The 13,937-nt window shown below is 36.1% G+C and overlaps 1 protein-coding gene across 2 annotated transcripts in view; it reads right to left on the minus strand.

The window, feature by feature from the left end:
- Window positions 1–13,937, minus strand: part of CDH11 (cadherin 11) — a 41,418-nt gene that overhangs the window by 17,796 nt on the left and 9,685 nt on the right. For both annotated transcript variants that reach the window (XM_026856656.1, XM_026856658.1), the window contains exons 2-4: window positions 2,732–3,125; window positions 1,214–1,508; window positions 312–431 (exon numbers count right to left, since the gene is read on the minus strand). In XM_026856656.1, the coding sequence (XP_026712457.1) occupies window positions 312–431; window positions 1,214–1,508; window positions 2,732–2,959 (643 nt within the window). In that variant the 5' untranslated portion in view covers window positions 2,960–3,125. The remainder of the gene's footprint in view (window positions 1–311; window positions 432–1,213; window positions 1,509–2,731; window positions 3,126–13,937) is intronic.

Raw genomic sequence — 13,937 nt, forward strand, 5'->3', positions numbered from 1 at the left:
CAATGCAGTTGAACATAGAATAACCCTGGAGAATTACAGTTCAGAACAGAAACTGTCATTTCTACCACACCATATCATACCACAAAAGAACTAGTATCATCTTTCTAGTATAGTGTACCCAGAAGCTCTACCAAATGCCAGGGGCCCAACCTGCAAAAGAGTTTAGCTAGAATCAAGAAAGAATGAAGGAAGCTTTGCTCAAACACATCAGTAGATATTCCAAACTGTACTGCCTCAGTCACTATTTTTAGTTCTTCATTTTAATGTATTCCAGTTATGAGGTCCTAGTCAAATAAACTGCTCAATAATACCTGTTTGAGCTTCCACTGAGAAGTACGGCTGACCTTCAAGAATACTGTAAACCAGTTTGGCACTGTTCCCATAGGTAGGATCATCAGCATCTGAAGCTGTTACCTGAATAACTGATGTACCTAACAACGGAAAGCAAAGAGAGAAGAAATACCGTCAGAAGCAAACATGTCTGCAAGAACCACACAGAGATGCTTTTGGTTATACGGCATAACTTTTTCTTAATATTTTATTTCCAGGTTCGGTAAATGAAAAAAGTTTATTTGGCAATTTATATACGAAAAACTAGACTCATACAATCCAAAAAGATTTGCCACCAGCTGTGATGTGGATTAATGGTCTAAACAGAGAAGATGTAAAAGTCGGCAGTCACTCTGTACCATTATGGTTTTTTTCCTCGATAGTTTAAGCGTTACATTGCTTTTGTCATTAGACAGCCAAACAACAGAGTATTATTTTTATGTTTACCTCAGTAAGTTTCAGGGAAATAATTCCTATAGAAATCTCTGAGATAGACACAAGCTCAAACTGCAGATAAAAAAGAAATAGATAGTATGACAGTAACTCTTTAGCTTTATTAGACAGTTCTGCTAAATGAATGATCTTGCCGTTTACCCAGAGTATTCACACTCCATAAATTCCATGGGACCCTGACATTCCTTCCTAGCAGGAAATAGTCCTGTTCTAGGAACTATCTAGAGACATTTCAATCGTGACAGTTAGTAGCTGTGCAGAGTTTGATTTGGTCAGCAAATTAGATAAATTGGCTGAGTCACCGGCTGAGCATGAAGTAAAGTTTACTTTCCAAAATTTTAGACTCTACAAATTAAACAAAGCCAAGACGTACTGACAATGCAACACCTTCCGTAAGGCCAGGAACTGAAGTGTATTTATGAGTACTTACCTACATTTGATCTCTCTGGCACATTGGCATGGTAGTTTTCATGAAGAAACTCAGGTGGGTTGTCATTTATATCTTGAACTTTAACAATGAATTCAGAAGGTGGTTCCAAAGGTCTGTTAGTGTTCCTGTCTACAGCTTGTGCCGTGAGAGTATACTGAGCTCTTTCCTCCCGGTCCAGTGTCTTTGTTGCATGGATGTTCCCTGATTTGTCATCAATAACAAAAATGATTCCTGCTCCTTCACCTGAGAGAATGTATTTAATGTTTCCATCCCCAGAATCAATATCTGAATGAAGCTACAAAATGAGAAACAGACATACCTTAACAAGATAGTATACATTTCATGCATGTGTTTATGAAACAAAAAAGTTCACGAGGTTACTATCATTTCATAGTTTTCAAAAATCTTATCTTACATCAGGCAATAATCCATGCTCAGGCACATGCTGTGAACACATCTGCTCTGCATTCAGAGAAGCTGCCTTCACAGACGTGCACGGTCCCACACCTAGGGTGCTACTGAGACCCAGGGTTTGAGATTTAAGGAAGAAAATACATGAGAAAATAGTTATACCAGGTTCTTTATTCAAATGCAGTGGAAAAGAAGAGTCATTTTTACAATGATTTTTACACAATTCATACTAATCATATTCTATTAGGTTGCATGTAAAAAGCTGTTAAGCAACAAAGGGGATGTAATGAATGAGCCAATCAGTGATTGCCAACTAGTTTTTAATTACAACCTCTAATATAAAAGAAGTAACAAATGCTTACTAAACATTCTTACTTTTGCAACCAATCCACACATCAGTTTGGTGAGGGAAACATTGTGCCAAATTATAGACGTATTGATTGTATATTGACAGCTACAAACTGCACAACACCAAGCATCTTTTAAACCAGAATACCAGAATGGGATTTGCTGTCATTGATTCTGTTCTCCACTCTTTTTGTTCAGGGGTTAAGTCAACATGGTTCTGCTGAACATTTATAAACTGGCTGAAGTGCTGTTTTATTTATATATTTATATACTGTTACTGTTAGACAGTAACAATAAAAAATTAGTTGAGGATGTGTGTACACACATATACGCACACAGATATATCTCTCCCTCTATACATACCCCTCATATATTTGATTTTACTTGAAAGAATGAAGAGATTGAGCAGTACACTTTTACTGATCTACTGGGTTAGACAGCACATCTTTAATTACTATTTCTAAAGACCCAAGAATGATACCAGATATTCCTGAGACATATTGTTGCTCAAGTGATTGCTGTGGTTCTTGCTGTTGTGTTAGATAACAGCTTGTACACCTTCATTCAAATACTGCTGAGGTCACTGGAAAAATTTGTACTCGCTTAGGTAATATTTTGCATAGCACCTTGAGCTACAATAAAATGATTAATTCTAGGTGAATACAACAGAAAAGCAATGGCAAGATAAAATAATACACACAAAATAATACTGGAAATTAATAATATTAACCCATGAATGAAAACGAAATTCTTTCTTACCCTTCCTACTAGTACAGGATCTGGTCCTGTATACTCTTCTATAACAAAGAACTGATTCCACACCCAGCCTCTTTTTGAACGATGCAGAACTTGTCCTTCTTTTCCTTTTTCATGGTGACCATGAAGCGATGGCCTTGTGTGGTTCAGTTTTTCTGTAGTTACGGCATGGCTGTAATACAGCATGACCAGGCAGATAAGAGCGGCATGTAAACAATTGTCCTCCTTCATTTTTGGTTATTTTGTAGGCACAGGAGTATCCAGGAATCTACCCCTTCCACCTTGGAAGTCAAAAAGTTTGGGGTTACCGAAGTTTCAGATAAAATGTTCTGCACATAGGATGCCACCACACATTAAACACATCACTTTAGTGCTCTGCAGCTTCCCAGCTTAATTCCTGAAAGAAAGTAAAATGGAGAAGATAGTCAGTACTTTTATGTTTTGAGGTGCAATCATTTTTTTTTATTAAGCAAAATAAAACTAGTACTACCTTGGAAAATTTCCAGGTAATAAGAGGATTAAAAGATATTAATAATTATGAAGTACTGAGTAATGACCATATTTGATGTTTTGTTACATGTAACTGCCACCTTGTAAAGTTTCCTGACTTTGCTGGTTAGGGCACTCATTTGGAAATTGAAAGACAGAGAATCGTATTTTCTCATGATCTTTCCAAATGGATTTAGTCCAAGATGCAAGGTAACTGTAGAAATACCTAATTCATATCTAAGTCCTCTTTGAAGCTTAGATATAAGCCTTAGATATAAGCTGCTAAGTCATAGGTTTAGATAGAAGATAGATACCAAGCTACGTGCTTACCAAGAATTGGATATTTCTACACATGCCTGGAAAAAGGCCTTTTCATGACCAACAGATGCTGAAAATAACCACCTATATTTTTCTAGGCAGGAGGAGCGGCTGGCAGAACTCCAAGGACCTATATTTTGGATTTAGACCCTTGAAGCAGCCCTTCTACCTCTCTCTGAGGATCAAGTCATCAAAGTGTCGAGAAGCAGTACTGACTGCCAATTCTGCTCCCTGTGTTCTGGTGCTGATAAATGTCACAAACAAATAAAAACATATTCAGTTACTTTTGATAATATAACCATTGATTTAGCTATTTATTCCTACTTTCCCTGTGATTTAATTTACCAGAATGATATTGATTTCTCACTTCCTAATAATTCTTAAAACACTAGGTCAGAATTAATATTTGAAGCAGAAATTGCATAATACAGTGAAATCTGAACTAAGGTCTATACCTCTAGCAGTTAACAATAATAAAGGCCAGTTTGACTTATCCCTGGGGTTTCCAGTATATTCTCCTTCAATCTTTATAGAACAGCCAATTTTTACAAGGTCCCTACGATGTTTGTTTCAAATTTCAGTGTAATTTACTTTACTCTTCTGTAAGATACTAATAACCCCCTCAATGTTATAGTCATACAGGCATATGTATAAATATACAATACCATCTTCTTTAAAACAGAATGATTTTTTTTGTGAGCAATACGGAGTCCATAACATAGTATTTGTGGCAGAGAAAACATGAATATAGGGAAAAACTTGAATCTACATCACATTTTATAACTCCATCAAGAGACAAACATCTCACTAGTATCGAACCCATCCATCTCAGGCTGTCTTTCTCAAATCCTGAGCAGTTATGTCTTCCATCCACATCCCTTTGCCCAATAACATAAAAATACACACCTAACACTGACAAACAAGGATTTACAAATAATTCATAAATAAGAAATTAAATATTAGCTTCTATTTCCTCAAACAAAGCTTTAACTTTTATTTCACTGCAAACCAAAATCACCTCAATTACAACACCATAATGGCTCCAGCATAATGAATTAAATGAAAGTCACACACATAGATCCACACCTAATTTGACCTTCCTAAGCATATTTATTAAGTATAACATTTGGTATATCCATTTAATTCTTTACTATTGTTATATGATGTACCAATGCAGATGACTCATAGCAGCATGGAAGACATGAAAACAAACTCTATTACTTTGGTCAGAAAAATACTTTTATCACTTTTATTCTGACACAATATATATGTGTGAAGTGTGGTTTCAAAGCTTGTTTCGTATCTCAATTTTCTTGGGGGGTAAAAATAATGTAGGACTTAAAGGACCTGAGAACTGATATTTAACCTATTTTGGAAGTGGCTTAAATATTAAAAGCCTTTCAATACTAGTTATTATGGTGGCTCTCTATGATAATAGTTAATTCTAAAAGGAAAGGACACTTCCTCCCACGTCCAAGTTTTGCACAGCAAAAATAAAATTAAAGCTCCTAGCATGCCATATTTACTTACCAAGTTACCCTATCATTTAACTCACTTAAACTATAGTAAATCTTTTTAAATACAAGCCATCAAATTCTCTACTCATCCCAGAGATGTAAAATGAGTTATTCTGTCCTGTTAAGTAAACACCTCTGGATTTACATCCTTTTGGCAGGTGTAAATTTAACCTGGCAGCAAGCAGGCTCTGAGGTTACCTGTTTTGGATGTTTTGTCTACATAAATTTATTGATGTAACCAAATTCTACATATTAAGGCAGTTCAGACTCTTTCATAACTGCATTCAGTCAACCAGTGATACTGTTTCGTATGTAGTTTCCTATGGAGTGTCCTCTGAGCCAAACAGTCTTCAACGCTATACCCAATACAGCTAATTATGCCGGACAGGTACATTTGCTACAGGGATCTATAGCATGTTACTCATGTGCAGCAGTTAGAGGTTCTTGGGCTCTTGGACTGTTAAACAGGGCCTACATGATCCAAACAGAAGTGAAATGGGAAGGTACACCTAGACAGCTGTGCATTCTTAAATCTGCTGGGGGAAAAAAAAAAAAAAAAAAAAAGTAAACTGCTTACATAATAGATTTTGGATGCATTTGAAAAGTAAACTCACTGATAATTATTCTTCATTAACATCACATAATCATCTCAACAATGAAAGTAAACAAATATGACCATTATTCCCAAACTCCTCAATACTGTTATGTAAATCAGTAAACAGTTTATAAAGATGCTTAACAATAATGGAAGAGCCAAGATGATACATATGCCACTTATTATCAGCTATTCATATGTGAAGTTCTGGAAACAAATTATTAATCACTCATACATGCTTAATTTACTAATAGGGATTTACAGCAAAAATTGTTTGCTACCTTTTGTTTTATCCTTTGCATATATGTGTATAAATAGGAAGCGATAAAGCTACATTTCTTCAAGATAAAGAAAACTATTATCTCTCATCCACTACTTGGGCTAAAAAAAATATATATCACTAAGGCTGTTTATGGTAATTGCTTCTGGTTTTGAGTTGTAATGTGAAAGGACTCCATGCTGTAATACCAGGTTGGCTCTTTAGTAAGTGACCTACTGCTAGATAGGCTGCAATTAAAGCTAGAGCTGCAGGCAATAAGGTCTCCCTGGCCTCCTTGTGCCCCTCTAGTCTTCTCCCTTCCTGAAGTTCATACTCTCTGCTCAGTTACACAGCAGTTGCCAAAGCATTAAGCCCTCTGACTCCTATCCGTGTAAGAAAAGCTAACAGAATAAATCAACAGGGTTCCACTGAAGTCTATGAAATTACTTAAATTCAAACCAGCTACAGTTTGGCTTTTTATAAACTACTCTCTTCCTAAAAGGCAAGGTGCACAAGATTCTCTTAAGTTAAAGCTAAAATAAACTTAATTAAATAACAAAGCAGCATTATTAACAAGAAAGAAGTATTTTTTTTTTCCCCAATCTACTTAAAACATTTCAAACATTTTAATGTTAACTCAGCTGCTGAAAGCCTACAGGTTCCTACTTCTTCAAGCAGAAAATGAGGAAAAAAAACCAGCTAAACAATTTATAAAGCAATTCCTTTTCTCTTGTGGAAAAATACCTCATAATCCTGTAGTCATGTAATACAGATCTGAGGACAGACGGCAATTGCTGCAGCTGGCTGGAATGCTGCTCTGGTGAGTGTCCACAAATTCTCTGTGTGCAGCACTTTTATTTAGGCACTGCACAACACTACACAGATAGTGAACTGTCAGAATCATTTCCTGTGAATGTTTCTAGCCTTTCTTTAAAAATCACAGTCTTTAAGATATCCGTAACATTACTGTTATTTCTGCACATAGATTATATACCTCAACCACAGCAGAGCAAATCTCAGTGGGCAGGTGACCAAACTGCAGCGTCCTGATTTTTTTCATTGTTGTTTAGTATTGCACAACGTACCATTTTGAAATCCTAAGTTTTCCTAAGAAAACTGTTAAAAAAATCTGCATCCCATTTCTTTAAATGTAGTGGATGCCAGGTTTGAACTGCAAGTTTCTCAAAAGGAAGAATTCCATTAACATAGTTTAACTACATAGAAATGTTGGTAACACTGGTACTGAATAACAGCTCTATCAGGGATAAAGGGAAAACAAGAGTTGACCAGCCACCACACAAGATCAAATCACAATAAGAGAGGCACATGAACACATGCGATTCCCAAATGCTGCTCATGTTAATGGATCGGTTGAGGTATGCTGGACTGAGAAACCTTAAAACAGTATCTAGTCCACACTCTGAAAAACAACATACACGGTGAGGTGTATACACAAACTGTTTGCACGGAAATAGAAGATCTCCCTAAATTGTGAGAACATGTCTTCATGGCAGTTCTAGCTACATAGATAATAATGCCTATGCTTTGTACTTGCAGTTGCTACTTAGTTCTGGAAATGCAGAGGTAGTAAATTTCAGTTTTAACATAAGAAAAGTCCATTCCTCTACCGATAGAAAACCCTTCAACATTCCTAATGGAAAGATGCTATTCAAGTAATTCAGACCACATCTATCATAAACCTGAAAAATTATATAACCATGTCCACAGACTATGGCATGGAGTAGAGCTGGGGTCTTGACTGCTCCACTACGCATCAACTCCACTCTCCTTGTTCACCCTCACACTGCGAGACCGCCAAGGGCCGAGACTCTCACCGTGCAGCACAGCACAGTGGAGCGGTGGGGTTATGGGGTTATCCCTACTCTAACGGGCTCATCTGAAAAGTCAGTCTGCTCTAGAAAACTTCACACACAAATCTGAATGACTGTTCATAGATGACTAATAAACAAAAATAAAGAGCCAGCAAAGATTATTTTAATGACAAGACTAGTCGCGGAAGTAAAGTCTAGCCAACTTTAAATCTCTTTCATTATATTTTTAGCAAAAAAAATCCCAAACATTCATGCTGACTTCCTGTGTGCTATTAAATGATCGTATGCCAAATTATAACAGACTAAACAATTTTTTCTGATTTATCTAGGCCATAACTTCTCGATGATACATTAAAATAGCAATTGTTCTAAGGAATACACTTGGCAGAAAGCAGTCAAGAGCACAGTGTAGCAATATAATAATAGATGATTATGTTCTGAAATGTTTTGCAAAAGTATCAAGTAAATATAGCAAACTCACAGTCCAAATGAGATTTTAGCTGTAATTAGAATTAGCTGAAAAGATGAACGATTTATTTTGCAATAATTTTATCATCAGACAAGGAAATGAATAGTTTTTTAACGACAGAATAAATATTGGATCATATTAGTTCTGGAGTTAAGCGTGCCTGAGTTTTAGGTATAAGGATGGAGCGGCAGGCCCAGCTGGGCGTCTCCTCTGTGTAATCAGGCATAGCAAAGCTAACAAGAACCTAGACGTTTTTCTGCTTTTGGGATAGAACTGTTGCAAGCAGCCTCGGGGCTCATACTCCATGGTTTAACTTAAATGCTTAGCAAAGAGTCTCTTTCTTCCCTGAATACTGTAAGCGGGGTCATGAAAAATGAGCCGTTCACATGGAAAGAAGGTAGGAAAAAGATTTCCAGATCAAATAATCAGTCGAGTCCCACTGAGCACAGACTGGTTAATCTTTAGGGCATATCATGAATTTAACTACTTTGGGAGTTTTTAAATAAAATACATGAATTGAGGGATGTGGAATAGTTCTGTGCACAACCGTTTCATTACTCATGTGCACTGATGAATGTATGCATAACAGTGTGAATGCAGGAGTTCAGTCTCTGACATGGATTTTTATCCTCTTGCAGATTGCTGGATTGAAATACCCAATGCCTAAGTATTTTCAATAAATTTATATAAATCAATACGAAAATATTTTTGAAGGATACTACTTGCTGCAGAAAGCTATTCAGCACTAACCAGTAAGCTTCACGCATCTTGATCACCTAACATTTGGTTTAATTTAATTTTTTCCTGTTTAACAAACTTTTTTCTCTTCCTTGACTCATTTCAAGAAAACGGTGAACAAATAGCCTGAAAAGATGAACAAATAGCCTGGCCCCTTTTGTTTGAAACAGATAAAATACCAAGAATCCGTACCTTTCACATTTAATTTAATTTTCTCAATTACTTTTTGATTTAAAACTGTTCTGCATTATCAGACCAATCTTTGAATAATTTTTTAGTTTAGACTCACTACAACACACGTGGAAAAGAAGGCATCTCATTTTATTTATATGAAATAACATTAGCAACTTATCAAGCTCTGTTATATAGCATATCTATCTATGCATGATGTATATAGCAAACCCAGTTCTTAAAATAAATGCTTTAGTCCTGAAAAATGCCAAACTTTCTGTGAGATTCTAAGTACTCTAAATCTGGACAAGACTAGAATTAGGATTATTGTATTTTTCCACTGGAAGTAGAGTATGCCTGTTTCTCCCTTGATAGAACTACTTATATGATATGCAGAATTGAGAAAAGTGCAACAGTGGTGTACCATCATTTGCAAGGTCTACTTTAAATGGAACCTGAACAGGAGGACGAGACAATATCAGCTTCTTTAACTTTCAGTTACACCCCAGCAGTTAAGGGCTTTATGCACGTCTTGTCAGGAAATTGTCCCATTAGGAGTTGGATTTTTGCTTCCTCAAACAAACCCCTTCTCCCAGGGCAGCACTGGAACACAGAGCTCTATTCACACATCAGCAGAGTTCGCTCTCCAAGTGCCAGGACCACGGCCCTTACTCATCACATACAAAGTAGGAAAATTAAAAACTAAAGGAGTCCATGCCCAGCAAACTGACTTTATGAATATGACTAACTCCAAGAGACTAACCATGTATATATGTATCTACTGGGACCAAGCATTAAAGGCCAATATGCAGTAGGTAATGAAAAATATTTTGTTTAAATGACAAGAGGTCTGATCTCTGATAGAGGAAAAGATTCTCATGCTGTATATGTAACTAGTAAATCTCATTTTTCCCAATGTGTAATTCTAAAACAGACTGCCAGCAACTAACTCCCTGTGAGCCCCTCTGAAATGCCAAATCTCTCTTCTTCTTGAAGCATATTTCAGGTCTCACTGGAGTGAACAGCAAATAACCCTCATCTGAATGCAAATTTATATAAGGTCTTTTGTGTCATTCACAAAACATAATTAGTCTTACGAGACAAAAGTATTTAGTCCAGAAAAGGAAATTTTTCATATTTAAAGGTACTTGGGAAAAAATTCTCTTAGTTGTTCCATTGAATATTGAGAACCTCACACTCCTCCAATTCATATTCTGCTGTTTTGCACGGGAGCACAATGCAATTGCAAAAGATTATAATCTGAGGTTGCAGTTCTACAGAGCTAAATCTATATATAGCTTTATATATGGCATGCAAACAGCCAAGATTCTAGGGATATCCTACTACAGCAGAATTCTGGGTCAAGGCAAGATTTGTATGTACTAAATACATAAATAAAATCTTTACAGTACTGGCAATTTTCATCTTTAGCAATAGAAGTCACCTTAAAAATGCTAAGTAAGGTTTGTGGAATCCTATTCTCAGTTCTGAAAGAATGAAAGAAAATATTAATCCTTTGCATTTTTAAATGATGTTTTATAGCACTGTATTGGATTACTGAGAGTTTAAAGACAATAATCCCCGGCTGCTCCAAAGAACAGTTTTCAAAATGTAGCCATGCTCTCCTGTAGCAGCTTTCAGACTCAGTATTAGGAAACCATAGACAAAACCAGAAATGATGGCTCATCGAAAATAGAAGTAATTTTGCAGGAAAGAGGAAGAAAACTACCCTCCTGTCTAATATGCTGCGATACATCCTTCAGTATCCACCTCCGAAATCATCATGGAAGGAAAGTATTTTTACCAGGCTTTGATTTAACTTGTACTCGTTCAAGAACAGTGAAATTGCCATTTGGTGTACCTCATACAAAGCAGTAGGAAGAAGACTTAGTATATTATGAAGTGAATAACACAGAAGTAAGCCTGAGAGAGTGATATTAAAAGGCTTGGGAAATGAAAAATGGCTGTAAACAGAGTTTTACATTTACTTGCTGCCCTGGGGAGATCCACTTAAGATAAATGTGACAGAGGCTGTCTGGTTTTAAGCATAAACTCTACAGGAAAACAACTAGCTTAAGAAAGGTAGTCTTATTAAAGAACATGGTGATTGATAGAGTCATTTGAAGTAATGACTAAGATCTCGGTAGAGTTTATTTTAAATAGTAATTGTGTTCTTGTGCACCTTAGACAAACTGGAATTGTCATAATTTCCTGTAGACTCAAAGGCCAATATAGCTGTGGCCTCTGCCTATGCTAGTTTCAATAGAGTTTGCTATTATGTAAGTGGCTATAAACGATACCCTGAGGAAATAAATGACAACTAAAGTCAACTCACTTCCAGCTACTAATGCTGTACTTACGTAATAAGCCAACAATTTTTTTTCTCTAAGAATTTATACTACAGAATGGCTAAATAACACTTGTCCTGTGACTGACAGTCTTTTTGTTTTATGCCAAAAATGAGACAGAGAGTCAAGACTAAAATTGATAACTGAAAACCTATCAAAAACTAATGGCTATAGGCAGGCCTACTAAGGTACCAAACATTACCAGAAAGAATTCCAACAAGCAATCCAGTTCTGTTCTGATCTATAATCTCTTGCTGACGGGCTGACAGCCTCCACGCAGTCAGAAATCTGAACTCAATCTGTGGTATTGTACTTACAGGTTCATTTCTAGAGGCAGCTTCAGAAGTGCTGCTGAAATGCCAAACTATTAGAGCATCCTGTGGGGTCTTCACATGACCAATGTGTTCCTCTACAAAACGTTTTTCCACTTTGAATATAATTCTAGTAGACTACTTGATCTCCTGGTCCTCTTCAGTCTGGTCTCCCTCAAATAGGAAAGTTTCTGATAAAAGATTGGCACTTCAGAAGCATATGCAAAGCAAGTGACAGCAGTTTGTTTAAGTCTAACAACCGCTGACTCTCATTTAGAGAGGTTCACATAATTAGATTCTCTGTAACACTTATCTTTATAAAACTTGACAAGTTAGTGAATTACTAAGAGTGTCTTTTTCAAATACATTTGCTAGAGAAAAAAAAGGTGATAACTAAATTTCTAATCAAAGAGCCTTTTCCTTTCCTCAGCTTTCTCGGAGCTGCAGAGGGAAGAGTTCAGATCCTTCAGTCATGCACACGTAAGGTTCTTTTTGATAGTTTGTTTAACTGTTCCAGTCTAGTGCAGATTCCTTCCATAGAGAGCATAAAAGCCACTTTGAGATTTTTTTGAATGAAAAATTGAATCAATAATTAATTTTTTCATAGGCTGAGATTGCCTGCGAAGAGACCTATTATGGTTGGATTGCATGAGAGAATAACATCACAATATTCAAGCATATTCCTAGTACAGCATCAGTAGCTCTAGTAAAGGACACCATCACTGTTTAAGTACCTAACGGGATGCTACAGCTGAAAGGACCAAAACTGCATATTTAAGTTATTATTTACAATCCATTAAATCACAAGATCATAATTCAAACAATATTTGTGTATCTTCTGAGATGTCCTGTTATAAGCAGTCACCACAGAATATTTCCATTTAACTTAAAAAACAAAGGCACAAACACACACAAAGAAAACACCACCTTCATTGGACGCAACCTTCCCTTTGGCTTCCTGTGCAGCCTGACTTGCTCTGAACACAAATCAGAGGAACCGTCTGGATTTTCAGTGTTCCATAAGTATAAGGACTAAGACATAATTCCCAATATTATAATACAAAACAAAAAATGGAACAAAGGTGCTAAGGTGATGAAGTTAGATGCTAAGCATATAAATAGCACAAAAAAGACAGGCTTGTCAGCTTGCAATTAAAATTTGTTTTTCATGCAAATGATACATTTGCAGAAAGGGCAGATGATTCAGTATATTTTTCATGAACATAATCCGTTTTGTGTTAAACCTGTTCATTATGAATTTCTAACTGATCATATGAAATACTAATACATCCCAGAGATTACAGATTGGCAGCATTTCTGACCTGTAATTGCAGATGATTGCGACCAAACATTTCATATCTATTCTTCTGACAGAAATGATTAACAATAGTTTTAAGGCAGTGCCTTGGTAATTCTTAAACAATGTTTGGCACCATGATATCATGCAGATGAGCCAAAATTTAAATACCTTGAACCTATGGTTGTTCTTGCATGAAAGTCTTAGTTTCAGAAACTGATGTTTCACAGAAAGCTGGTCATGGGAAATTGGCAAAATGGGCATTTTTTAAATTAGATTAGTGTTATTCATAGCTGGAACTATGAATCAGCTAATTGGATAACTTCTGTAAGTACATTATATGTTTTAGAGATTTAAATACTCTACCTTTGCCACCATTTTTCTGATGTCAAGGGCAAGTCTTGACCTTAAGAGTGCAATAATCAGGACTTACATATACCTGCAGCTTAGATCAGCAGTCTTAGATTTCTGTATCTTAGATCACCAATGTCTTTTTTAATGAACAGGACAGTACATTCACACTTGCGTATGAATGAGCATGCATCCAGTCAGGTAAAGCTTTAGCTTCCAAATCGATAGCAGATAGTTTTCTCCCGAATGTAGACCAGTGAGGTGTTAAAAAGAACATGACACTTGGTAGAACTGCTGGATTGAGAACAGTATAATTTTTGGATGGAACGACCTTAATATGAAGCAAGTACAGGGCAAAGAATTTATATTCATGGAAGAAAAATGGAGGTCAATAACAATAATAAAAATATTTAACAAAAAAAAAAAAAAAAAAAAAAAAGACTGAAAGCTTTGGTCAAAAGAATAACATGAGGCATTTTTGTCACATTAAATACAGCCCTACATTCAGCATATT

The sequence above is a fragment of the Athene cunicularia genome (assembly GCF_003259725.1).
Source record: "Athene cunicularia isolate RWA chromosome 11 unlocalized genomic scaffold, athCun1 chr11_part1, whole genome shotgun sequence".
Classification (NCBI taxonomy): domain Eukaryota; kingdom Metazoa; phylum Chordata; class Aves; order Strigiformes; family Strigidae; genus Athene; species Athene cunicularia.